The sequence below is a fragment of the Solea senegalensis genome, linkage group LG13, assembly GCF_019176455.1.
Source record: "Solea senegalensis isolate Sse05_10M linkage group LG13, IFAPA_SoseM_1, whole genome shotgun sequence".
NCBI lineage: Eukaryota > Metazoa > Chordata > Actinopteri > Pleuronectiformes > Soleidae > Solea > Solea senegalensis.
The window spans coordinates 5,148,717-5,173,189 of NC_058033.1; the positions used below are offsets into that span (position 1 = coordinate 5,148,717).

The window sequence follows — 24,473 nt, forward strand, 5'->3', positions numbered from 1 at the left end:
TTGTGCTTTTATAGGTAAAGGCAGGTAAATCACACACAATGATTTCTGCTCTTTCCAAGGGATTAAGTGTGTAAATTTAAGCATTTTTCACACAATGGTGATTAAGCCCGGCAGCTCCACTCCACTGTCTTTGTGTTTCTCAGTATGTCGTCGTTCCTGTGTTTGGTGGCTGATGAGAGGATCCATGAGAGGAGCTGGACGGAGCCGGTTTGTGTCGCGTATAAAACAACGCAGCGGAAGTTTCACACCGCCTACAACGAGCAGGTACAATGAAGTATTGGAAAACGAGGTGCATGATATCAAACCGAGTGGAGTGGAGTGGAGTAGTGTTAGAATTGTATAAAGGAAAATTGCTGTAAGAGACCTATGTCACTAAGCAGACATTCTAGATCACTATTTCCCAACCTTTGGGTGTGGGGACCCACATTTTTAAGATGGCACACTATCGTAAACCACATCACAATTTTACATATCTATATCCATATCTATGAATCTATGAATTGGTAAACAATTTATTTAAAACATATGGCAGGTTTCCACTGCCTCGGTACCAGGTACTGAAAAAAGAACTTTCGTACCAGACTGGTCAGAGTGCCGTCACAGGAAGAGATGTCCGACACAAGAATCAAGTTGCCGAACCGTAGATCATTTAAAAATGCTTAAAACAAACAATCCTAAAAACGTGGGTTAATCTCCAACAATTATTAGTGAAATGTCCAAAATCTCAATATTTAACAGAGGAGTCTGGTGTATTTAGTGGTGCCATGCTGTGCCGAGGTGACCCGGACCATAGTGGAAAAGGGCCAGTACACATGAACGTATGGTTGAACAAATTCCACTCATTTGTTTCCATGCATCCCAACCCCTGAGAATCACTGCTCTAGAGCAGTTGTAGTTGTCAGTTTAAAGTGTATTTTAAGTTAAGTGTTATACTGACAAACCATTTCAGTGGCCTGATGGAAAGACGAGCTATGTGAAGAGGGCTCACTCGGTGACAAACTCAGTCAAGTTGCAGGCGCAGTGAACACATGACCAGCATGCACAGCTCCGTTTCACAGACTGAATGCTTGGCTGTGGAGAAAGTTGGGATTCTGCGGATCTTCTCTCTTTCTGGCAGGCACGTTCCGGGCTCGCTGCGAAGAGTCCATTCCATACATGTCAGGCAGTGTTGTGTTTCTGGGGCATTCCCTCTATCTTTTCCCCTCCGCCTCTTCCAGCAGCATGGCTCTAATCCATGCTATCTATGCCACCGACTCCTTAACACAGCGTCACTAGCTGAACCCACTCTCAGAGTTTTGGAGCCAAGGAGCCAATAGACCGTTCAGTTACATTGGTGCTCGTTGTCTTTTTTAAACCTGTAGCGGCTCTTGAACACCTGGTTTGGAATGATTAAAAATCCCCTACAAGTTTAGTCTCTTTCAATCTTTATTGAATTAATCATGATATGTGAACACCTTCCTTCTAAACTCTGTTTCCAGAGTTTTATTCTACAGAAACCCATTTACATTGAGAACGAACCCTAAACCCTACATTTATTTGATCTGCTAGGGTTGTTTGACACAGAATCTGGTCCCAATGGAGACACTGTAGATGGGCGTCGTAAATAAATAGGATGCATTAGGCACTGATTAGGTTCTGATCACTGGGGCATAAAGGAGCCTCAAAGGTCACAGCAGTCTCTCTGTTTCATAAACAATATGACATTCCGAGAAAATGGCCGTAGCCCAGCTGTCGTCTCTGAGTTTGGAGATGTTCATTAATCCAACGTCAGACTGTATTTGGAAGTTGGACGCAGTTGAATTCATCAGTCGCACCTAGCACCTTCTTACACAACGACGACCTGGCTGCACAGTTGGTACTCTGATCTGCCCCATTGCATTATGAAGTGGGATTGAGGGCAGAGGGCCTGAACGAGGCCTATTGTTTGTTGAGGTGAGGGAGGCATTGGGGCACGAAGGTTTGGGTTACTGGAAGGAGGTTCAACATTATGAATGGAAAGGAAGGGGAGGAGGGCAGGGCAGGGCAAAGCCAACCACTGGGCATCGGGGTCGACTCAGAGTGGCCCTCTCCAAGGATTAGGTGACTGCCAAACAGAGCTCAACTGGTATCCAGTCCAGGACCTTCTTTGTGAAAGCTAGGCTTGACGGAGTCCAGAACCTGTGATGCTGGATACTTTGACCCTGTTCCCACACGGTGCCGTCCTGCCGCAGAGAAACGTTTGATGCCACTTCCCCAGTTTTATCCAGGCAATTTTAAAACTTCCAGTCAGCAGCTAGAACTCCACAAAGGGGCGCCTCTTTGCTCACAATGTTTGGCTGTTTGCTGGTAAATAAATACCTTCATGCACTCATGATGTGATGTAAGGAGGGGAATGCTGACAGCAGCAAAAAATATTATTCACAGAAGCTTTAAAAAAACTACTCTGTGCTCTTATCTCTCCACTGAACACATCCAGTTCAGAAAGGACAAGCACTACCTTTTTTTTTAAGGCATTCTGGAACTTAAATCGCATTCCGACATCATAGCATCTAATAATCACTAACAATCTAACGATTACCTTGTAGATGATAAAGGTGTAAAAGTGTGATCCAGTGTGTAAAAAGTAGTGACATCTCATAGTGAGTCAGGAAACTATGGTAAAAAGGAAATGTTGTTGATGTGTCATCAAAGTAATCCACCTGTCTACAGCTGAGGGAATGACCTTTCAGTATGTGTATGATGAGCCAATGCTTCTTTGATCTAGATTTAAATACCAGATTTGAATTTCTGTTGCGTCACATGATGAATCTTCATTAGTCACTTAAATTGATCCACATCGGACTCATCAAACTTGACACCCGGGTTTCATTTTCCCAATCCGTCGTCCTGACTCACCGTGAACGGGAAAGCATGAGTGCAAATCGTGTCTATCAGCCCATCTCGGTGTCCCCCGCTCCTCCGTCCTCGACATTTCCCAAAACACGGCCCGTAGACCAGGAAGCTCTCGCCGACCCAGTAGGTCACCAGTAACTGTTGATTTTTTTTGTCCCTCTTTGTGCGTCGCTCTCTTTCACTGGTCGTTTAAGAGTATGTGACCATTTACACAACAAGGCGTGGGAGGTATGAAAGAGGCCCGCACAGAGAGCCTTGGTGCTGCTTAATGGGAACTCGGGGCTTGCCCTCATACCCGCAGCCTTTCACACATCGTGCTCCCTGCCTCTCCAATTACTTCCACTGTCCAACTTCAACAAAGCCCCAACTGACTGCCCTCTCCTTCCCAGACTCTATCAGCGTGGATCCACCTGAGATTTCTCCACGCTATCTCTCCAGCATCTATAGTAATGAAGTGTCTTGTGAAACCTTGTAAATGAGGCTGCCCCTAATTAAAAAAAAAAAAAACGGGGTACACAGAGTTTCCAAAGTGACTCATGTTAATTCTGTAACTCTACCTATCGCCAAGCTTGAAAAGGTTTCAGGCTGTGTGTTTCTGGTGTTTTGTCCATAAATGCCCCAGAGCGCGACTGTACTACTTTGGTGAGTTTGTGTGCTTCAGTTGACCCGAGCTCTGAATGTCCTGGGTGAACTCTACCACAGCTAGAGCTGAATGGATTGGCCTGACCACATCGTCTTAACAACTTTTTATTTAACACTTGGTGAGGTTCAAAGGATTTAATTATGGAAAAACATGCTTCGATTTTTAGAACATTTATGAGCAAATATATTTAAATGCTTCTTGAGATTTAGGTGTCATTATTCCAGAAGGATAAAAGCCACAGTGTTTCCCCACAAATTTCAATTTTATCATCATTTGGCCCATTGCAGTTGTTAATGACAGATCCTGCCAAAAAGACTTGATTACGTATGAGAGCCTCTCTTTGTGCAAAGCATTCCTCTTCTACTGAATTTAAAACATTTCTTGCGACAGCGTTTCCCTTATCTCTGACTTCCGAGTGACCCTTTTCATAAATTGGTGTGTTTTCACTCGTCTTCTCCTGCTTGGATTCTTATGCTGTCCCTCCCCTCAGCTTCAACTCTCCCCCCTCCTCACCTACCCTCTTTCCCCAAACACAGATCTCAGATTAAGTTGAACACTAACCCAGGTAAAGTTCGCACCTGCCTCTTTTGGGCTAAGCTCTTTCCACAGCTCCAGCAGGAGCTTTTTGAGTCCACAACCTCTTCTCACAGTATTGCTTTATTAAATATCCAGCACAAGACTCTGGATCGTTATTGCTAATTTTTGGACCTGGAATTGGACAAGAGGAGCCTTTCTGTACCTGGACGTCAGACTCCTCTAACGACGTTCTTCTCCAGTCATCACGTCAGCAACTGTCGCCTCCTCTGCCTCCTTTTTACTCTCTCCATCACCACTGCTCTGTGGATGGGACACTGCTGTGAGGAGGTTGCCAGATTAGACTAGACAGGTGCTGGATGTCCGTCTTCTGAGGGCAGGTGAGTACATCATCATTTCCTTCTAAACATCACTTCATCGACTGGGTTTCTTTGTGAATCAGAAATGTCATTATTGGACACATCATTTTGTAATGGTGCAATCGTGAACTCTGCCAATATATATATATATATATATTTGATTATATTATATAATTCTGAATGATATATATATTTTTTAATCTTTAACATAACTAAAGTTGTTCTACACATGCATACTAAGAGGTATATTCATTTTTAATCTACCCATTGCAACATAAGACATTATTATTTTATTTGTTCATTATTTAGAGGCGGAGAGATTTTATTCATAACATCCAGTATCTGACAAAAAAAAATGCATGTCAAGACAATACATTTGAAAAATACTTTCACTATTTCCAACACAACAGTTTTGAAACCACTGAGCTAATGTTCTTTGATATTAGAATTAAGCTTCCAACAACTTCAAGTAATTTCATCCCTTTACATTTGTAAATTGTAGTACTGGGTTAGGGTTATGTTGCCATTAATGTCAGGTTCACCCTAGTTTTTAAGCTTCAAATGTAATGAAATGATCTCACCATGAGTAAAATGATTGACCTCTCATAAAGCATGCAGCTTACTTGATACATTTTCTTCAAGCATGACCTCAGAGATAAACATGTCAAAGCGCCTTCTTCATCTTCTATGTCTCACGGACTTTATCTTAATTGCTTCCGTCAAAAGGCATCGAGTTAATGCCAGTCAGATAAGCGGGTGTGTTTGGAGAGTCAGAGGAGTGATTGTTGTAATCGACCTGTTGAAAGTGTATGATGAGACACTGATGACATTACAGCTGAACTCTCTCAGCAGTGTCCAGTAACAACGGTGGCACACCTGAGCGAAGTTTACCATCGAGGCAATTGGATTTCACACTTTATTGACAGTTTGGAGATGAATCCCACATAAAGAATTCACATATTTCATGAATAAGTAGTTTCCGTGTCAATGAGGATGTTGCATATCTGGGGTTGGGTCACAATGGCAGAAGGTCAAGCTCCAAACATCTCTTTTCCCCACTTGATGTTTTCCAGCTTTTCTTGCTTCAGGATTCCAAAGTATTCCAAAATTCCATTTATCCTCATTTCCTCACATCCCAGAAATATTGTCATTATCTTGTCCATATTCAATAACTGAGCTCATCAAATAAAGACAGTAGATAATGTTCAGTCTTTGTGCTGCAGTGCAGGAATAATTAAAATAGTCGGGCAAAACCAAACTAAATTAAACTAAGCATTTGCAGCACATTTACTGCTGTTTTTGTAAAATCCATGATTGGATAGTGATAATGGCTTAGGTGACATTTACATTTAAATTAAAAGGTTAGAATGTCGAACAAGTACTTGTACTCAGGAAAAAGGATTTAGTGTAACATTTCATTCTTTTTCAGATTAGTTTAAAGATCCGGTGTAAGACCTAATGGTAGAGAATTCCTGCCAGTTTCCAGGGATGTGATCCGGACTAGAATATACTGAAATGTTCTAACCAAGTTATCAGGTGAATCAAACATTTACTTATTTCTACAGTAAAGGGTCATGCAGCGGATTTGTCCATTTGGGCTACTGCAGAAACACGGTTTCAAAAGATGGCTGCCTCTGTAAAACAAAGGCCAATTTTTGTTCTAACACGATTTATACACCAATAAAAGCTGCAAAATTTTACACACTGGACCTTTAAAGGCTATATCTGCCAACTTGGCTGTGCATTCTTCTTTGCCAGTGGGAACTTAAACGAGGCACATAACAGCCCCATAGGGCCAGTGCAAGGACCCCGGCTATTCAAAGCTACTCACTTAAAGCCATTAGTGCCTCAGTGTTTATGCTCCTCTCTTTTATCCAACAAGGCATGGATGGCTCCCAAACAACAGCGGTAATGAGGTTCTAAGCAACCTTGCGACTTCAGACACAGAGACACTGGACCAGAGCGGGCCAGTTCGGTCAGCTGCGGGGATCCAAGGCACAGAGAGGCCTGTAGTTCAATGTTGCCGGCTCACATGGGACCGTAAGGCAAATGTGATCCTGACGCATTGTTCTGGCACGCATAAAAGAGCCTTTTCAGCTCTCCTCAGGGGAGACCTGGGAGCCTGATCTTAAAGAAGTAACATGACGTTTGTTTCATGGCTCCCCCCTTCTCTCTACTTTTGTATGGGCTTTTTTATAAGATGTTTATGACTCATGTCTTCCCCGAGTTACCATTATCATTAATGGAACTCCAAGACAGAGGATTTTCTTGTGATCCATCATCACCGTGTCTCTCATCTCCGTTTTTTTTAGAATGGTCAGGCCAGGCTGTCCAGTCATCCTGTTCCACCTCTTCAGCATCTTTGCACAGACTGGAGGTAGGATGTAAATTTAGCTTGTACTCACTTTATGGGACATCACAATCATCAGCAAATTCATGTTATAGGGTACATGACAGTCTGCTTAATGTGGATTACTCTCTTTTTAGCACGTACTCAGGATATTCTGTATCCATATGGACCTGGCCATAGGGATTTAGAAACCCCCAAGATGGATGATGGGAGTTCTCCAGAAGTTGTTTTGCTCATTCCCTTTGTTTTCTTCAATATCCCCTACCGTTCCATCTATGTAAGCCCTGATCAACATTCTCCAACTTTTACTTTTGGACAGGAAGCTCATAAAGTCATTTTTTCTAAATCCTTTGTGTCCACAGGTAAACAACAACGGTGTGATTTCATTCAACGTGCAAGTTAGCCAGTTCACACCAGAGGCATTTCCGCTAAGTGACAGCAGATCATTCATTGCTCCACTCTGGGCAGATGTGCACAATGGCATCCGTGGAGACGTCTACTACCGCGAAACCACGGAACCAGAAATACTGGAAAGGGCGACACAAGATGTCCGAAAGCACTTTAAAAATCTGCCTGCCTTCACCGCTACCTGGGCCTTTATTGCATCATGGCATCAAGTCACCTTCTATGGAGGAAGCCAGACAACTCCAGTAAAGCCACATTAGTGTTATCTTTATCATACACTCAACACTCGCATTATTTGGTAAACAGGACATCTCACTAAGAGACCATTAGCAGTTTCTGAAAGACCTTAAACCAGTCCGTCTGGCACACAATCATGCCACTTAAATCCCTTTTCTTTCTCATTTGATGCTCAGTTTGAACTTCAGCAGGTCTTCTTGACCATGTCTACATGCCTGTATTGTTGCCATGTAATTGGCTGATTAGATACCAAGGTTGCTTTAATATATCTAATAGTAATCAAGCAGTTGCCAACGTGAGTAATTTTTCCATAATAAAATACAAATTGAATTTCAAAGTGTTCTTCCCCAGTATATATATTCCTTTCTTTGGTTTGCAATGCTTCATGTTAAAGTCTATATTTCTTTCCGTAAATCTAGTTTATTTTATTCTTTTTAATTACAAGGTGAACACATTCCAAACTGTGCTAATCTCAGATGGCGTGGCATTCTTCAGTATGTTCAACTATGGGGAAATCACATGGAGCACAGGGACAGCCAGTGGTGGAGATCCTTTAACAGGACTGGGTGGGACAACAGCTCAGGTAATCTCACATCGCCCATGAGATGATTTATTCAAACATTATCCTTTTTGTTAGATACATGAATAATGAGCATTCACCTCGCGTTCCTCACACCGTTCCCCTTTCCAGTCAGGTTTTAATGGTGGAGACATTGGTCACTTCTTCAACCTGCCAGGGTCGCGGTCAAATGACGTGGTGAACATTGAACTGTCAACCAATGTCAATATTCCTGGGCGCTGGTTCTTCCGTGTTGACACGGAACTGATAGATCCTGCCAATGGCTGCAGCTACAATGGTAAGTTCAAACATGAAACAATGATAAAATATTCTATGTCACGACAGGGTCCCATCAAAAGTCTTCTGTTTTTCTTACATCCCATCCAGGTCGGTTTTACAGACGAGGGGAAAACTTCTGGTTGTCTGATCAGTGCTTGCAGCGATGCCGCTGCCTTGATGTCGACAACGAGGTTCTTTGCCAAGAAGCTCCATGTGGGCAGTTGGAGACCTGCGAGCAGCAGGAAGGAGCCTTTTACTGCCAGCCGATCCGCACAAGCACCTGTGTGGTGTTCGGTGATCCTCATTACCACACATTCGATGGCCTCCTCTATCACTTCCAGGGCAGCTGCTCCTACCTGTTAGCTCGGCCTTGTTGGGAGGTGGCAGGACTGCCCTTCTTCAGTGTGGAGGCCAAAAATGAGAACCGTGGAACTGCCTTTGTTTCCTGGCTCAGAGATGTGACGGTAGAAGTCTATGGTCATCGAGTCACTCTACCGAAAGGCAGTTTTGGAACAGTCCAGGTACAAATCTACAGATCAAATGTTGATTTTTCATTTATCTGTCTGCACTTACTTTTTGCTTTTAAAGTCTTTTGGACGTCTTGAAAGACTGATTTGACCGTATGATCAGTAAAAAGTTAATGGATACAAGCGACAGTATTCCACTGTCCATTTCCCATTTCTGAATTTTTCTTTGTTCCTCGTTCTAGGTGAATGGCCTGGTTAAAACTTTACCAGTCCAACTCCAGCTTGGTGCTATCAGGGTGTATCAATCTGGGGTTGCTGTTGCCTTAGAAACAGACTTTGGACTCTTGGTGACCTATGACGGCCAACACTATGCATCCATCTCCCTACCCAGCTCCTACTTCAACAACACATGTGGCCTTTGTGGTAACTATAACGACGACCCTGCTGATGATCCGGTTCTGCCCGACGGCTCTTTAGCAGAAAGCGTGGTGGAGTTGGGGGGCAGCTGGCGAGCCGAGGACACAGACTGGAGATGCAATGATGGCTGCACTGAAAACTGCACTGTGTGTGACCCACTTATAGAAGCCTTTTACTTTCGCTCAGATTACTGTGGGATCATCAATAAAACCGATGGACCTTTTAGGGACTGCAGAGCTGTAGTGGACCCTACTGCTTTTGTGTATAGCTGTGTTTATGACATGTGCAGCAACAGGGACAACATCACCACACTCTGCCAGGCCATCCAGGCCTATGCTCTAGCCTGTCAGGCCCTGGGTGTTACGATACGTTCGTGGAGGTCTCGCACCTTCTGCTGTAAGATTCAACCTACAGAGATATTTCATTATTGTTTTAAATTCATTTATTTGGCGTCTGACATCATTCCTTCTATTCTTTTGTCTCTCAGCTTTGACATGTCCAGTGAACAGCCATTACCAAGTGTGCACGAGTGCCTGTCCGGCCTCCTGCTCGGACCTTACTGCTCCCTTGTATTGTGTCCACCCATGCACTGAGGGCTGCCAGTGTGACCAAGGTCATGTTCTCAGTGGCAGCCGTTGTGTGCAGCGTGAAGACTGTGGCTGTGAGCATAATGGCCTATATTACCCGCTCAATGAGACTTTCTGGGCAGGTCCCAGTGGTGAAGAAGGAGAATGTACCCTTCGCTGCACCTGTGGGCCTGCCGGGGAAGTATCCTGCTTCAATGCGTCCTGTAAGGAGGGGGAGGTGTGTGTGGCAGAAGTGGGCCTGCTGGGTTGCTACCCACGGAGGGAAGGAGTGTGCTCAGTCACACAGAACTCGGTGACCTCCACCTTTGATGGGACCTTCCTGCAGTTTCCAGATGACAGCTCCTACTACCTGCTGAAGCTCTGTGGTGGGGTGCCAGCTAATGGCTCAATGGTAGAGGTGAAGATGGGGAGGAGGCTGGTCAGCAAAGGCCCCACCTGGAAAAGACCTGTTGTAGTTACAGTTGCTAACCTGGAGGCTCAAGTTGGAGGGATGGATTTTGACACAGTAAAGGTTAGTATATTCTCTTAAATAATTTTCACTAAATACACTGAAAAGTTAGGCCCAGGAAGACGGATGGAAGAAGCATTTAGCCACCAGGTGGCAACCCCACTGGTTGCAAGTAGCCCCACAGAAACCTAAACTGCAAGTTTCAAGTATTCTTCAGTGGTCATAATGTCATTTTTTCTTCATCCTGACCTTCTACACATGTGTACCGATTTCCGTAAGATAATTGTGCTGTTCAGGGTGAATGTGGACATGGGGGCGGCACACTTATTGGCCCCTCCCACATCAAATTTTCAACGTACATTCCCCTAGTTAATGATGTCAATTTTGTAAATTGAGGTAAGCAGATGATAATACACTGCACATATGCTGCACCGTCCAACAAGTGCCTGGTTGCAAGTGATTTCTGTCAAATCCTGATTTAAAAAAACTGACATTGTGATAGCCAAATCATATTTTGATTTGCAAGGGGAAGACTGTCCTCATTGAATGCATCCTCTAGTATATACTGAATATCTATTGCTATGATTTTGTGCTGCAGGTGAACGGCGAACAAGTGACACTTCCATATGTCCATCCAATGGAGACAATGATGATCTACAGAGCACCAGGCAATGCTACAGTAGTGGAGTCACGTGGTCTGCTTCATGTTCGCTACACGCGTCAGGGATTCCTCAACATCTCCCTCTCCACCATTTTCTACAACGTTACTTGTGGTTTGTGTGGCGTCTTCAACAGCAACACCACTGATGACCTCCGCCTCCCTAATGGACGCCTGGCAGAGTCGATTGAACAGTTCACAGAGGGCTGGCGGTCCATCGCCGACGACCTCACTTGTAATGGCGACTGTGATGATCTGTATCGCATGTGCACAGACCTGCGTCTTTACCAGAGTCCCTGGATGTGTGGCAACATCAACGACCCCGGGAATAGTTCATTTCTGGCTTGTCATGCAGTGGTCAACCCCTCGCCGTTCTTCAGGAATTGCTTGTATAACATGTGTGTCAGGGAAGGGAACCGTTCCGCTATGTGCTCTTCACTTCAGGCTTATGCTAATGCCTGTCAGGACGCTCACATAGGCCTCACATCCTGGAGGAGTGCCACCAATTGCCGTAAGTAGATATATAGGTGTAATTTTTTGTGAGATTGTTTGGCATGTGATGTTATCTCTAATGTCTAGAGTAATGGTGCAAAGCTCTGCAGAAACAAAAATATGCCTCCTATCAATTCCAAATGTTCCTACCTTGCCTGTAGCCACCTCCTGATGTACAAATGTGAACCCAAAGATATTCACAGCAGATACAAGTACATGAAGTTGTATAGCAGGATAAGCTAAACTATAAAACAGGCCTGTTGTGCATATACTGTACTTGGATAATCAAATTCTGAGTAATGCTACAGATGTGTCCAAACTAATGTTTTTATTGGTTTTAATGGACTTTTTCCACAGTATGTTGTGCCTTCACTTTTGTTTTTTCCCCCTCATCTTTCTCTACTGTCTCAGCTCTTCCCTGTCCAGCGAACAGCCATTTTGATGAATGCACCAACTCTTGCCCTCTGACCTGTGCCAACTTGGATGAACCTGAAGAGCCATGTCCTCTGCCCTGCCAGGAGGGGTGTCAGTGTGAGGACGGCTTCGCCCTGCGGGACGGTCTGTGTGTGGCACGCAGTGACTGCGGCTGCATGAGCCACGGACGCCAACTGGCCACTAATCAGACTTTCTGGACAGACTGGGAATGTCAGGAGCGCTGCTACTGCAACGGCTCTGACAATAGTGTGTACTGTCAACAGGCACCGTGTCACACTGAGGAATACTGCCAGGAAAGTGACGGCCTTTATTTCTGCCAGCCGCGCACTGAGGCCCTGTGCGTGGCAGCTGGTTACGGACACTTCCTGCCGTTTGGTGGCTCATCTTTTGAGCTTCAGAGCTCTTGTACTCTTAGGATGTCCACCACTAACTGTGCAAGAGACAGCATGGACCAGGCGACTATTTCTGGAGCTTTTCCTCAATTTAAATTGGCGGCCCGCAATGAGGAGAGGGACACGGGCCAGGCGATTTGGGTGAAGGGGTTTGTTCTGGAGGTCTACGAGTATGAGATTGAAGTTTCTAGAACTTACAAAAACACTGTTACGGTAAGTGTGTGAAGAGGAATAACAGCAAAGGTTTTATTAGCCAGAAGTATTTTTTTATGAAAGGATACCTACAATGAGTTATGAAAATACAAGTCAAATTAATTCATCCTTTGACAAGGCCAAGAGTTATTATTCTGCATGACCTGTGAAGGTTATTCTGTGTAATGTGAAGACATTTTTCTAATCAAGCCGATAGAATAACTAGGCAGAGGGTGAATTCCTCTTTGATTGGCTTAAGGTGGATCTAATTTCAATGGGCATCTTTTATCAGGCTTGGATTTGGCTGAGCGGGATTTGGCCTGGGTTCACAAACCGCGTTAAGATCAGAGCAGGAACAGAAATTACACACATAACACAGCGAAACCCACACAAATACAGATACTTCCTCAGTCTCTGTGTTTCTGGTTCTTGCTCTTGCTCTGCAATTAGAGAATTTCAAAAATTCAAGAAACTGTATAGTTTGTGGATCAGTTGAATTACAATTAAACACTGATTCACTGATTTAAAAACTGCTTTAGTAGGAATAAATAGTTAAAGCCCACTGACATGCATCATAAAAAATCTTAAGAGAAGTGAGAAAGGAGCCAGAGGCTGTTACGAAGCAACCAAAACCTGGCATCTGCAGATATTATGAAGTTGCTACAATTTCACTAAATAAATGAACATATACAACAACAAAGAAGTCAAAACAAATAAAACAGACAGTGGATTACCAGTGCCACATTTCCCTCACCACAGCTTTGCTGTTTGGTACATTTGTGGAGAAAATAAGAAAAAACTCACTGTATTTGTTTATATCCTGTCTTTCATAACTGATTCAGGAGCTTGTTCTGGATGAAGTTTATTTCAGAGTCGACAAAGACCAGTTTGATCTACTTCTTTGACCCTAGTATCAAAAAACGTGCTGAAAGCTGCACTTGCCCTAACCCTGTGCCAACGGCTCCTAAATCTTGTTCACACTTGTTTTATTTCATCTCTTTCCACTCAGGTGAATAAGGAGCGCTTGTACCTTCCTCTGAAGCTCGGCCTCGCGAAGGTCAACATCTTCACTTTGGGCATGCAGCTCATTCTGGAGACAGACTTTGGCCTGAAGGTGGCCTTTGACTGGAACACTCTGCTCCTGTTAACTTTACCACGCAGCCTCTACAACGCCTCGTGCGGCCTCTGCCAGGGTCTGCCCCCGTCCTCACCCGCTGTCAGTGCCACTGAGTGGGGCATGGTGTGGGCAGAGAGGGACACTTTCTGCCAGGTGGGCTGTGGAGACTCCTGCCCCCGCTGTGGCCTGGGAGACAAAGTGCAAAATGAAGGCCCTCTTATGGTGGCTGACGCCAACATGAACATGGGCACTGACAACGGGGCAAACGGGGACGTGACCACAGGCATACGCTTCCACGTTGGAGATGGGTTGTACGTGTATGTGGAGCCTGACGCAGTGAGGCTGTGTGGGCTGATTGCTGATCGAGGAGGTGTGTTTGCACGCTGCCACAGCAAGGTGGCACCAGCGTTCTTCTATCACAGCTGCCTGCAGGACACCTGTGTGGACCAGGGAGCTCAGGGCACTATCTGTAACTGGCTGCAGATCTACGCCAGCACCTGTCAGACCCTTGGAGTTCCTCTTACGGGATGGAGGAGTGAAACACCCTGTGGTGAGTCTGAGCTCAACCTGATTTTCTCCATAAAATCCCTCATTACATTACAGGACAAGAAAATATAACCATATTTAGTTCATGTTGCATCCACGCTGTAGATTGCTTTAGTTAAATGTTTTTAATATTTGTACATTCACATCAAGATGAATATTTGAAACACTGAATTAAATATTGTGCACTATAATTTATCCAAAATATTGTTTATTCAGATTTATTCAGTCTATTTCTTTTCTGGTCCGACACATTTACATTTTAATATATTTACGAGTGTAATAAACATTTACAGACACATTTGATTTACAGACAATTTTAAGTTGAAATCCCCCCCTACAACCACTAAATTCTCATTTTAACAATTCTTGTTGTTCATGAGTTAATTAAAAAAGATAGATAGATAGATAGATAGATAGATAGATAGATAGATTATATAGATTTTAATGTATGTTTAAGCAGGAAGCACATCACATGAAATTAATTGCCGGGTCTGTTAAATTAAAATGTAATTCCCCTGAGCCTTTCCTACAGTGACAAGTCAAAACAGCCTGTTAACACTGGAACACTACCTGTGTGTGTGTGTGTGTGTGTGTGTGTGTGTGTGTGTGTGTGTGTGTGTGTGTGTGTGTGTGTATGTCTTTGCCATCCTGCCTGCTCTTAGTCCAGAGCTGTCCACCAAACAGCCATTACTCCAGCTGCATGCCGGTTTGCCCACCGCAGTGTGCCCCCGCCCGTGGCCAGAGGGACTGCAGCCAGGACTGTGTGGAAGGCTGCCAGTGCGACCAGGGATATGTGCTCAACGGCAAGAGCTGCATCCTGTCCCAAAACTGTGGCTGCTACACCGACGGCAAGTACTATGAGGTCAGTCAGTCTCTCATCCTGCACCATGGGGAATGAACTCGAGCCAAAAGTGTCATTTAATTAAAGGTCTTCATTGACTCTTACAACATTGTCACAGTGCAGTATTACCTGAAAATATTTTACATGCATGTGTCATGACTGGGCTTTATAAAACCTTAACCACATCTTCATATGTTACCATTTAGTACCACTGAAGTACAGAAAGGGAATGAAGGAATACAATGATTCAAGTCATGATTCAAGTACAATTAACTTGTTAAAATGTCTCTTTTGATTAGTCAGACATAATATAATTTAAGTGTTTCCTAAAGTTTTAATATGGAGGCCCACCTTTTAAAGATGATAATACAATTCCAAATTATTGATGTAAATCGTGACAACAGCAAATAATAATGCATAAAATAACGTTTATGATTATTTTTACTACACAGAATGTTATTTTACATGTGTGTTACTGGGTTGTGTTATTTGGTAAATCTTAAGTATAAAAAAGAAAATGCTCTTTATTTCAGTCCAAACAGCTTTTCTGGAACAGCGACTGCACCAAACGCTGCCAGTGCATCGGACGGAACCTGATCCAGTGCGACCCGAGGCGCTGTAAGGCCGAGGAGGAGTGCACCCTGCGCTACGGCGTGCGGGGCTGCTTTGCGCGGCGCCTACAGCACTGCGTGGCGTCGGGCGGCGGGGTCTTCAGGACCTTCGACGGGGCATCGCTGCGACTCCCGGCCTCCTGCTCCTTTGTGCTGTCCACCAACTGCCACAAGTTGCCTGACCTCTCCTTCCAGCTCATCGCCAACTTCGACAAATGGAGCACACCCAACCTGACCACCATCTCCCACGTCTACCTTTACATCAATGAGGAGAATATTCTCATCTCTGGCAGCACCGTGAAGGTGAGAGAAATACCGGAGCCAAAATAGTGACATTGGTACGATTAATTTAATGATGTTGTCTGTGAAGTTTCTCAGTCGTCCAGGTCATTGTCATCTGAGTTAGTTGTAGGCAACAACAGAAGTCTCTTGTATGACTCGCACAATGACTCAAGACAGTCATTTGGTGGTCGTACACTGTCAGACAGACACTCCTCACCTAACCTCTGTTGTGTCTTCTCTATCTTGTTCCTAGTAGAGACAGTTTGTACCTTCCTGCAGCTCTTATCTCTTTGGCATTCCAGCTCAACCTTGGATTCCACAGTTAGTGAAAACGGAGTTCTGCTCCAAGACACAAACACGTTGTGGATTTGGGTGACGTTTTCCCCCCTGAACTTACTCTGTGTGCTTTCACCCTGCATGACCGAGGGAATAGTACAGATCATAAAAGAGACTGTAAATGTCATGGCCAAAGCCAAACCTATCATTAAAAACTATTAAAGCAAAGAAAACATCCATTTGGATGAAGTCGTTCCTTCACTCATCTCCCTTCAAAACAACTATTATCTCAATTAACATAGCATACTTTCTGCCAACTGCACACCTCAAACATCTCTTTAGGAAACAGATTAGAGTTGAGTCTCTGGATTCCTCAGAAAGCGTGCCTTCAGTTTACCCTTGAAATAATCGCCTTTTGATCTCTTCCAGCTCTGGCCTTGGGCCACATCATCATACTGAAAGTGCAGTCTCAGCTTTAGTTAATGACCTTGCTGATTACCTCTAACTATGGCCCCCAACTGAGCCTTAATTCCACTTGACGTGAACGAGTCATTAACCACCGCATTATTTTCAATTGCCTTACAAGAACTACGTTAGCTACAGTGGGAGAAATGCACTGATGTGACTCAGGTCATATTGACTTGAACTAATCTAATCTAGTCAGAGCCTTTTGCTTTGGGCTGTGAGTCCAGGTTTATTGTGCTACTAATCTCTCTACCGTCTCTTTTTTTGTGAATATGGACTGTATGCAGATGACGCCCTAATCGACCTCTGTGTTTCCAGGTCAATGGTACACCGGTGTCGGTTCCGTTTCTCACGGGGCTGATGACCCGTTTGTCCACGTCTGAGGGTTTCATAGTCATCGACACGCCGCAGGACATCCAGGTCCGATACAATCGCTTTAACACCCTCAGCATCACAATGGGCCAGCGGCTTCAGAACAAGGTGTGCGGCCTCTGTGGCAATTTCAACGGAGACCCCGGTGACGACTACATCACGTCGCGAGGAAAACCGGCAGTCAGTGCCCTGGAGCTGGCCCAGAGCTGGAAGACCAACGGTATGCAGAACAGGTGGGTGTGGCTGAGCACAGATGCTGTGTGTATATCCAATCCACATAATGATTAACCACAAGGTCTTGCCACAGGGAGGGTTTATTGGCAGAAATTGAAAACAAAACCCATTTTAAATATGGACAAACCATCCAGAGCAATAACTTGGAGCCACCTTAGTTCCCTGACTCAGTGGGGAAAGGGAGGGGTTGAGCTGAGCAGTCCTCCATTTTGTTACAGTCTGCAGGCTCACCATTTGATGTCACTAATTCTCACACATTGGACATTTAAAGCTTAATGCATAGATTAAGTATCTGTCAATGGTGCAATATTAGTATCTATTTGTGTGACTAAGAGTTGGAGCATCTGGCAGCTGCAGAGCCAGATACTTACCTTAGGAGACTGTGGAGTCTAAAACAGAGCAAAATTAGAATTAAAAACAAATTGAAGACCTAAAATCAATATAGTATTAGTATTGCTACATTGAGCTTAGTTTGATCTGGCACATTACCATCAATTATCAACTGGGATCATCCAACACTGGAATCAGCTGGAAAAGATCACCACACAATGTCAGGGTTGAATACAATACAAATATGATAACATCTGTCTTTTCCCTGCAGTTGTGATGAGACCCAGTACGTGGCTCTGGCACAGTCTTGTGAAAACACAGCCGTGGTGGCGCTGCAGGGTGAAGGTGCCTGTCAGAAGCTCACCCAGCTGAAGGGCTTCTTCCAGCCGTGCCACGGCCTGCTGGACCCTCGGCCCTTCTACCAGTCCTGCTACCTGGATGGCTGCTACAATCACCGCAAAGCTCAGGTCTGTGGGTCACTGGCAGCCTACGCCGAGGCCTGCCGCTCCCTGGGAACCCTCACCACCAAGTGGATCACCCAGGAGAACTGCTGTAAGAGCACCGTGTGACACCTGCCCTGTGGCCATTTTTCTAAAATGTATCCAAGTTGTTATTATCTTACCACATAAATCAGAGTGAACCGCAATTCAAAATGGTAGCTCAGTTTTTTATGTGCGATTGTATGAGGTATTGACACCTAATTAACTTTAACCATTATTATTATGTTATATATATATTATCCAATTAACATGGCTGCCAGCAGGTACGGAAGGAATAAAACATCTCAATTAATAATGCCTACACCTGCGTAATCTATGATAACAGGGACACCTTGTTTGTTAAGTTTGTGTCATTCAAGTAAATACAAACTGGTGCTAATTTAGATTTATCCAAATGCTGACGTTTCCTTTCCGCGATACTAACTGAAGAAAATAAATAAATAAAAAAATACATACTAACATTGTGTGTGGACCCTGTCTTTAGCAGAATGGATCTATGACCCCTGTGCAGGAGAGATCTGCACAAACTTCACCTGTGAGCTGGAGAACGGAGGCGACCTGTGTGGCTGTCCAGAATTACCCACCAGCACCGGAGGTGAGCGCTTGATTTTAGACCAATAATATTTATGTGTAAGGATGGGAGCTACCTATGAGTTTTGATAGACAAAGCATTGACTATAATAATGATAATATTACAACCAGAAAATGATTTTATAATGATTAAAGTCTTGCAACACAATCATTCTGTATAAAGATTACCACAGTATGTATAAAAAATTAAACTGTGACACACTGTGGCCATATTTTGCCATATTTTGCCAAGTAAATTCACATATTGATTTATTACACCAGTTTATTAATAATCAAATCTTGTATAACAGTAAAAAATATTGGTGAATCAATTTTGTCTTATTCATTCACATTTTAGTACATTTTTGAGGCTAATATCATGATGCCATGTTTTTATTTTTGATGAAGAAATAAAGAAGTAAGTAAATTGATATTCTATTCACACACATTAGTGATTAGTCATTGCTTTAAAACGATATCATCGTCCTTATTTTACAGTAATTTTAGAACACATGAATGCCAGAAGTTGAAGAGAAATCATTCAATTTCCACAGGTGATGATGACATCATACAGGCGGAGGTCACGTGTAAACACGCCCAGATGGAGGTCTCCATCTCCAAGTGTAAGCTCTTCCAGCTGGGATTCGAGCGCGAGGACGTCAGGATCAACGACGAGCACTGCACGGGCGTCGAGGGAGAGGATTTCATCTCCTTCCACATCAACAACACGAAGGGTCACTGTGGCTCCATCGTACAGGTCAGTGGACACGTGCACACATCAAACACTTCTCATTAACGGTGATCGGGCATTGCCCAACTGCATTGTGGGTTCACTGCTTCACTTCACGATCTTGGAGAAGACTATTTTTTCTACAGCATTTTACACTTTCTACACTTCATTTTAGTAGTTATTCCTATAAAATATATACATGAGGGGTTAGAGTTTGGGGAAGGAAAATAGTCATGTTGATAACAGTAAATGCATGGTGATGAGGAAATAACATTAAAATATAAGACCATGTTATTTCCCAAGTATCATAGTATCAGTATCTACATAAAAACTATAATGACTAATAATAACTAACAAACTGGCCCTATAAAAACATTCTGTAATAACCAGTGTTATTTGGCTGAGGGGCCCCTTTCAGATATGAAGACTGAATAACACAAACTGTTGTATATGATTGGGGGGGCTTCGGGGCCCCAGTAAAATATGAGTTGAACCTTCACTCGTGTAGTTTTACTAATTTTGTGGGTGATCTCATGTTTGTGTTGTTTTATTGTATGTTTTTATTTCTATTTTATGCACGTACTATGTACATACAGATTTTAAACTGTACAGTGCTTTGGTGCGACGATGTTGTTTTAAATGTGCTTTATAAATACATTTGGATTGGATTGGACTGGACACCATAATATATAGTTAAATATTATCCTCATTTATGTCTCACAAACATTTTCTTTTCTTATCTCCAAGCTAGTACTTGAATACTATAGAAATATGAAAGTCATTTTCTGGTATGTTTCAGTTTTAGAGAAACTTCAGTTTTAGAGAAAGTTTCTAGTCAGAGGTTTCAAAAGGAACACCACCCTCAATTTGGATTTCCAACAAGGGAATTTGGAGCAACTTCACCTGACACTTTAGAACCTAGTTTTGTTACAGTTTTTATCCAAAAGCATCTTGTAATGCTGTTTTTATGTGGGAAAAATACTTTAGAAAGCATTGTTTTCGTTCCTATTTTTGAAGGCAGGCCACTTGGACGTGACCTACTTAGAAAATCATGATCATGCTATTGTAACATTCTGAATTTCCCTTTCTCCCTCTGACAGTCGAATGGCACACACATTATGTACAAAAACACCGTGTGGATCGAGAGTGTGAACAACACGGGTAACCTCATCACCAGAGACAAGACCATCAACGTGGAGTTCTCCTGCGCCTACGAGCTGGACCTGAAGATTTCCCTGGAAACCGTCCTCAAGCCCATGCTCAGGTCAGACCAGACGGAGGACATGTCCTGCAGCTGCTGCAGATCAACGTTTTGTCTCAAACTAAGCGTCTCTGTCTCTTTTCAGCGTGATTAACCTCACCCTGCCGACCCAGGAGGGGAACTTCATCACGAAGATGGCTCTGTACAAGAACTCGTCGTACCGGCAGCCGTACCGAGAGGGCGAGGTGGTGCTGAGCACACGGGACATCCTCTACGTCGGCGTCTTTGTCGAGGGAGCGGACGAGAATCAGCTCATCCTCATAGTGAACATGTGCTGGGCCACGCCGTCCCGCTACAGCAGCGATCGACTCCGCTACATCATCATAGAGAGAGGGTGAGCCGAAGATTTATTCATTGCAGATTAAAAAACAAAGTGTTTCCCACATGTTTTATTAATAACAGTGTGTTTAATGTTCCTCACCGTCTCGAATAAACACGGCGTCTTCACCTAATGTCTGTCCCTCACCAGGTGTCCAAACATTAAGGACAACACCATCGGCATGGCAGAGAACGGCGTGTCCCTCACCTGCCGCTTCCACGTCACCGTCTTCAAGTTCATCGGCGATTACGACGAGGTCCACCTCCACTGCGACGTCTCCCTGTGCGACTCTGAGACCAACGCCTGCAAAGTGGTGAGAAATCTGAGGAAGTAAAATAACACACACACACACACTGAAAAAGTCATAATGATATGATGTCCGGTCGGTTAAAGTTTGTTTGTGCTGTTGACGCAGAACTGTCCACACAAGAGAAGAATGTACTCGGAGGAAGTCGACCATAAAGAGCAGATCCTGTCTGTGGGGCCCATAAGAAGGAGAGGTCAGTTTGTGCTTGAGTCGTCTACTCCTGCATTGTTTTGTCTTATATTAGGAAGTTTAAAAAAAAGGACTTTTTCTGACTCTCATGTTCTCTCAGAATCAGACTGGTGTGAGGAGGATAATGGAGGCTGTGAGCAGATCTGCACCAGTAAAGGAAGTGGACCGATCTGCAGCTGCGTGACTGGGATGCTGCAGCGAGACGGGAAAAGCTGCCGGAGTAAGAACAACAAACACACACAATTACACCTTAATTTACTGTTAAACTATCAAATAAAATAAAGTAATTATTGAAAATGCTTTAACACATACGAACATTTGACTGAATGTATGTGCTGCTGTTGTACTAAAGACACTGTAAAGTCTAAAAATGTAACAAATAAAAAGTGACAAACAATATAAAATATTCCCTCACTACTAAAAATAATGTACAAACACAGAATAATGAATAAATACCAACATAACATGCATGTAATTACAAGCTGCAAAATTGAAAACATCTCTGAATTTCAAAGAAAAGACTTAAAAGAAAACCTGAATCCATGTTGCTCTGTGTCACTAAATATTTCCTGTGTGTTTGTTTTTTTTAACTCAGCCGTGAGCTCGAGCTGTGACGTTACACCTGCGGTTCCTCTGCTGATCTTCAGCGCCGTCGTCTCCGCTCTCTGGGCTCGCACTCACGCTCCTCTCCTCTCCTAACGCGCAGTGAGCCGGTGAAATGAAACACACACACACTCTTCTAAGACTTGAAAACGCTCACGGCGTTTGAGTAGCCAGTAGACGAGCCGCGAGTCGGTCACAGAATCTAGACAGAATTCTCTGTGCGTTCACAAAACTTCGGAGGAAAGGTTGAGTCAGTTTTTTAGACACGTGGACGGTCGGTCATTTTTTATTCCACTTCATCTCTGATTCCTCCATTATTTACATTTATGAGGACATGTTACCATATATCATCACTCACTTTACACCATTATGTGTAGATTATTAAGATTTTATATCACAATAACGTTGCTATCATACCAGTTTTTTACACTTCGCCAGTTGATGCCAAAGAAATTTCGTCATAATCCCACATGAAGAGGTTTTAATTTGTATTTAATGGAAAGAAAAAAGATATGAGTTCCTTACAGTCTTGTTAAAAACATGTTGAATACTGTAAATTCATCTAGGATGCACTGAATGTCATGTTTTTGGCCAATAATCCTAATTTAAGAGATAAACTGGGATTGTCTGATTTATTGCATTTTGCCACTTCCATTGACCTGGACACTGAAAAACGGATCAAAATGCTCAACTTATAAAATCTACACCTGCTCAATATCTGCAATATCTTTTTAAAAAAAAAACATGTTTTGCTGCTTTATTGTGTCATTTGAGATTCTTTTGTGCGTGGAAATTGAACTTTGTAAACTACTCACTCTCCCACACCAAACCCCATTGAAAAAAATCTGCATTTTTAGCTCACAGGGACAAAGGAGGTGTTGGTCCACTGCTGCCTCATGTGGACAGTTTATGTCACTGAGGTCAATCTGAATAAAGGATTTAAAACCACAAAGTCACAAAATGATTCTTTTTTAAATTACTAATGGAGGCAGAAGTGGAAGAACCACTCCTGTGTGCTGTGGTGTAAAATCACTGATTTTCTCAATGGACTTCGGTGTGAGGAGTGAGGTTTTTTACAAACTTTAGTTTGCAACCAGAAAAGGTTGTCGAAAGGTATGAGAAAGTGACAATAATGTACTCTTAAGGTATTGTCGACTATGCATAGATTCTATTAGGTGATTTTTTTTTCCAAAATCAATAGAAATCTGATATAAATTGCATTTCAGTGTATTCATACTCTGACCATTTTTCCTTCCTCTTTCACGTTCAGATGAAGTCATAATTCACAATGTAAGCAGTCACCAGCAGCAGAGTACAATGTAAACAGGAGGACTGCATTTATAAGAGGCGTTTATGAATGAAGTATTTATGTGTGAGGCGAGCGCTGTGTGAAGTGAACACTCGTATATTTTTAAACTCGGATTTCTAGTGTCGTAGGTTTAGAGCCCAGGAAGAATGTTTCCTTTCTGTCTTAGCGGTTGTTTTTTTGTTGTTTTTCAAACGCTGCTCTTTATGAATGACAATACTTTAAGTTCCAGCCGGGTCTCCTGGGAAATTGTACTTTTCTGCAAACCACAGTGACACAAATGTAGTTATTTGTGAGACAAAGTTTCATGTAAAGAAACACATTTTCCAAACATATTCATGGTTTTCATGGTTGATCACATTGACATTTGTAATAAGCATGAAACACAATATATTTCATCACTGGGAACCAATGTCTTTACCCAGAGAAACACACAACCATGAAATGCTATATTGTATTGTATGAGTTTCTAAAAGTACTTTCTCCACTTTTAATTAATATGATTGATTGTGTAAATCACAAATAAGTAAACAAATAAAACTTACTGACGTTTCTTCCAGGCTTTACACAAACATTATACACATTAAATTAAACATTTATCATGTCATTATCATATCTAGGACAGTATAGAAGAGAGTGTGACTTGTTGCCATATTCTATTCCAGTGTTTCCAATCTTGACTCGATTTTTAAAGATGGCAAACAATCGCGACCAAAATCACACTATAAATTTGTGCGTAATTCATTTCAAGCATGTTTTTTGGGGGAGCCAGAAAAAAGTCTCTTTTGAGCCATCTGTGGGTCCCAACCCAGTCTTTTGGAACCTCTGTTATATTCGTCTAGTTCACGTGTTTCTTTGGTTTGCAGAATGATCACATTTGGGGTCCTGAGTGTTATTTTATCTCCAAATATCTGCTGAAATTCTCCATATTTAGTGCGTAGTTCGTCGTCGTTGGGGCTTAAATTTGCTGCCTTCTGTGTACAAATGTACAGTCGTCGTCAGTTATGTCTGTTTATGACTGTTTTTAATAATCAGTATCTTTGTTTTGTTTGTGTGCCTGTGTGTGTGTATGTGTGCGTACGCGTGCATGTGTTTGTATAAGTGTTCAAGAATATGACCAAAAAAAAAAAGCATCACATGACTGTTAATAAAACACAAAGTTCTCCAGGCGAGTATGAGTCAAGTTTACTCGACAGGGTAACACCGGCATCTACGCCCCCTGAAGGCCGGACCCTGAATGCACCACACCCACTCTCACTTTTATCACGTCAAATCACATCAAAGCGTGA

At 43.0% G+C, this 24,473-nt stretch overlaps 1 protein-coding gene across 5 annotated transcripts; it reads left to right on the plus strand.

Annotated features, from left to right (window-relative positions):
* The first annotated feature begins 60 nt into the window (after nucleotides 1-60).
* On the plus strand, nucleotides 61-22,623 carry tecta (tectorin alpha). 5 transcript variants are annotated; one of them, XM_044041259.1, is made up of 25 exons: nucleotides 61-264; nucleotides 4,187-4,428; nucleotides 6,720-6,784; nucleotides 6,895-7,034; nucleotides 7,120-7,407; nucleotides 7,845-7,982; nucleotides 8,091-8,256; nucleotides 8,346-8,758; nucleotides 8,947-9,517; nucleotides 9,609-10,219; nucleotides 10,755-11,325; nucleotides 11,718-12,346; nucleotides 13,335-13,992; nucleotides 14,651-14,850; nucleotides 15,363-15,743; nucleotides 16,782-17,068; nucleotides 17,671-17,951; nucleotides 18,384-18,494; nucleotides 19,024-19,226; nucleotides 20,300-20,463; nucleotides 20,546-20,794; nucleotides 20,930-21,092; nucleotides 21,195-21,279; nucleotides 21,376-21,495; nucleotides 21,871-22,623. In XM_044041259.1, the coding sequence occupies exons 3-25, from the start codon at nucleotides 6,721-6,723 to the stop codon at nucleotides 21,972-21,974; spliced, it is 6,597 nt and encodes a 2,198-aa protein (XP_043897194.1). In that variant the 5' UTR covers nucleotides 61-264; nucleotides 4,187-4,428; nucleotide 6,720; the 3' UTR covers nucleotides 21,975-22,623. The 5 variants fall into 5 exon arrangements, with proteins under 5 accessions (XP_043897194.1, XP_043897192.1, XP_043897197.1 ...); XM_044041257.1 differs by lacking the exons at nucleotides 61-264; nucleotides 4,187-4,428 and adding an exon at nucleotides 4,583-6,447; XM_044041262.1 differs by lacking the exons at nucleotides 61-264; nucleotides 4,187-4,428; nucleotides 6,720-6,784; nucleotides 6,895-7,034 and having other exon boundaries at nucleotides 7,236-7,407; nucleotides 7,876-7,982; nucleotides 8,095-8,256.
* Nucleotides 22,624-24,473: the final 1,850 nt, after the last annotated feature.

What these genes read in the sequence shown, in the direction of transcription:
- tecta (XM_044041257.1), top strand. Translation starts at nt 6,425, where the DNA reads ATGTTGCCGGCTCACATGGGACC. An exon ending in CAATGGCTGCAGCTACAATG is followed by an intron (nt 8,257 to 8,345) that starts GTAAGTTCAAAC and finishes CATCCCATCCAG; the next exon opens with GTCGGTTTTACAGACGAGGG. An exon ending in TGGATTTTGACACAGTAAAG is followed by an intron (nt 10,220 to 10,754) that starts GTTAGTATATTC and finishes TTTGTGCTGCAG; the next exon opens with GTGAACGGCGAACAAGTGAC.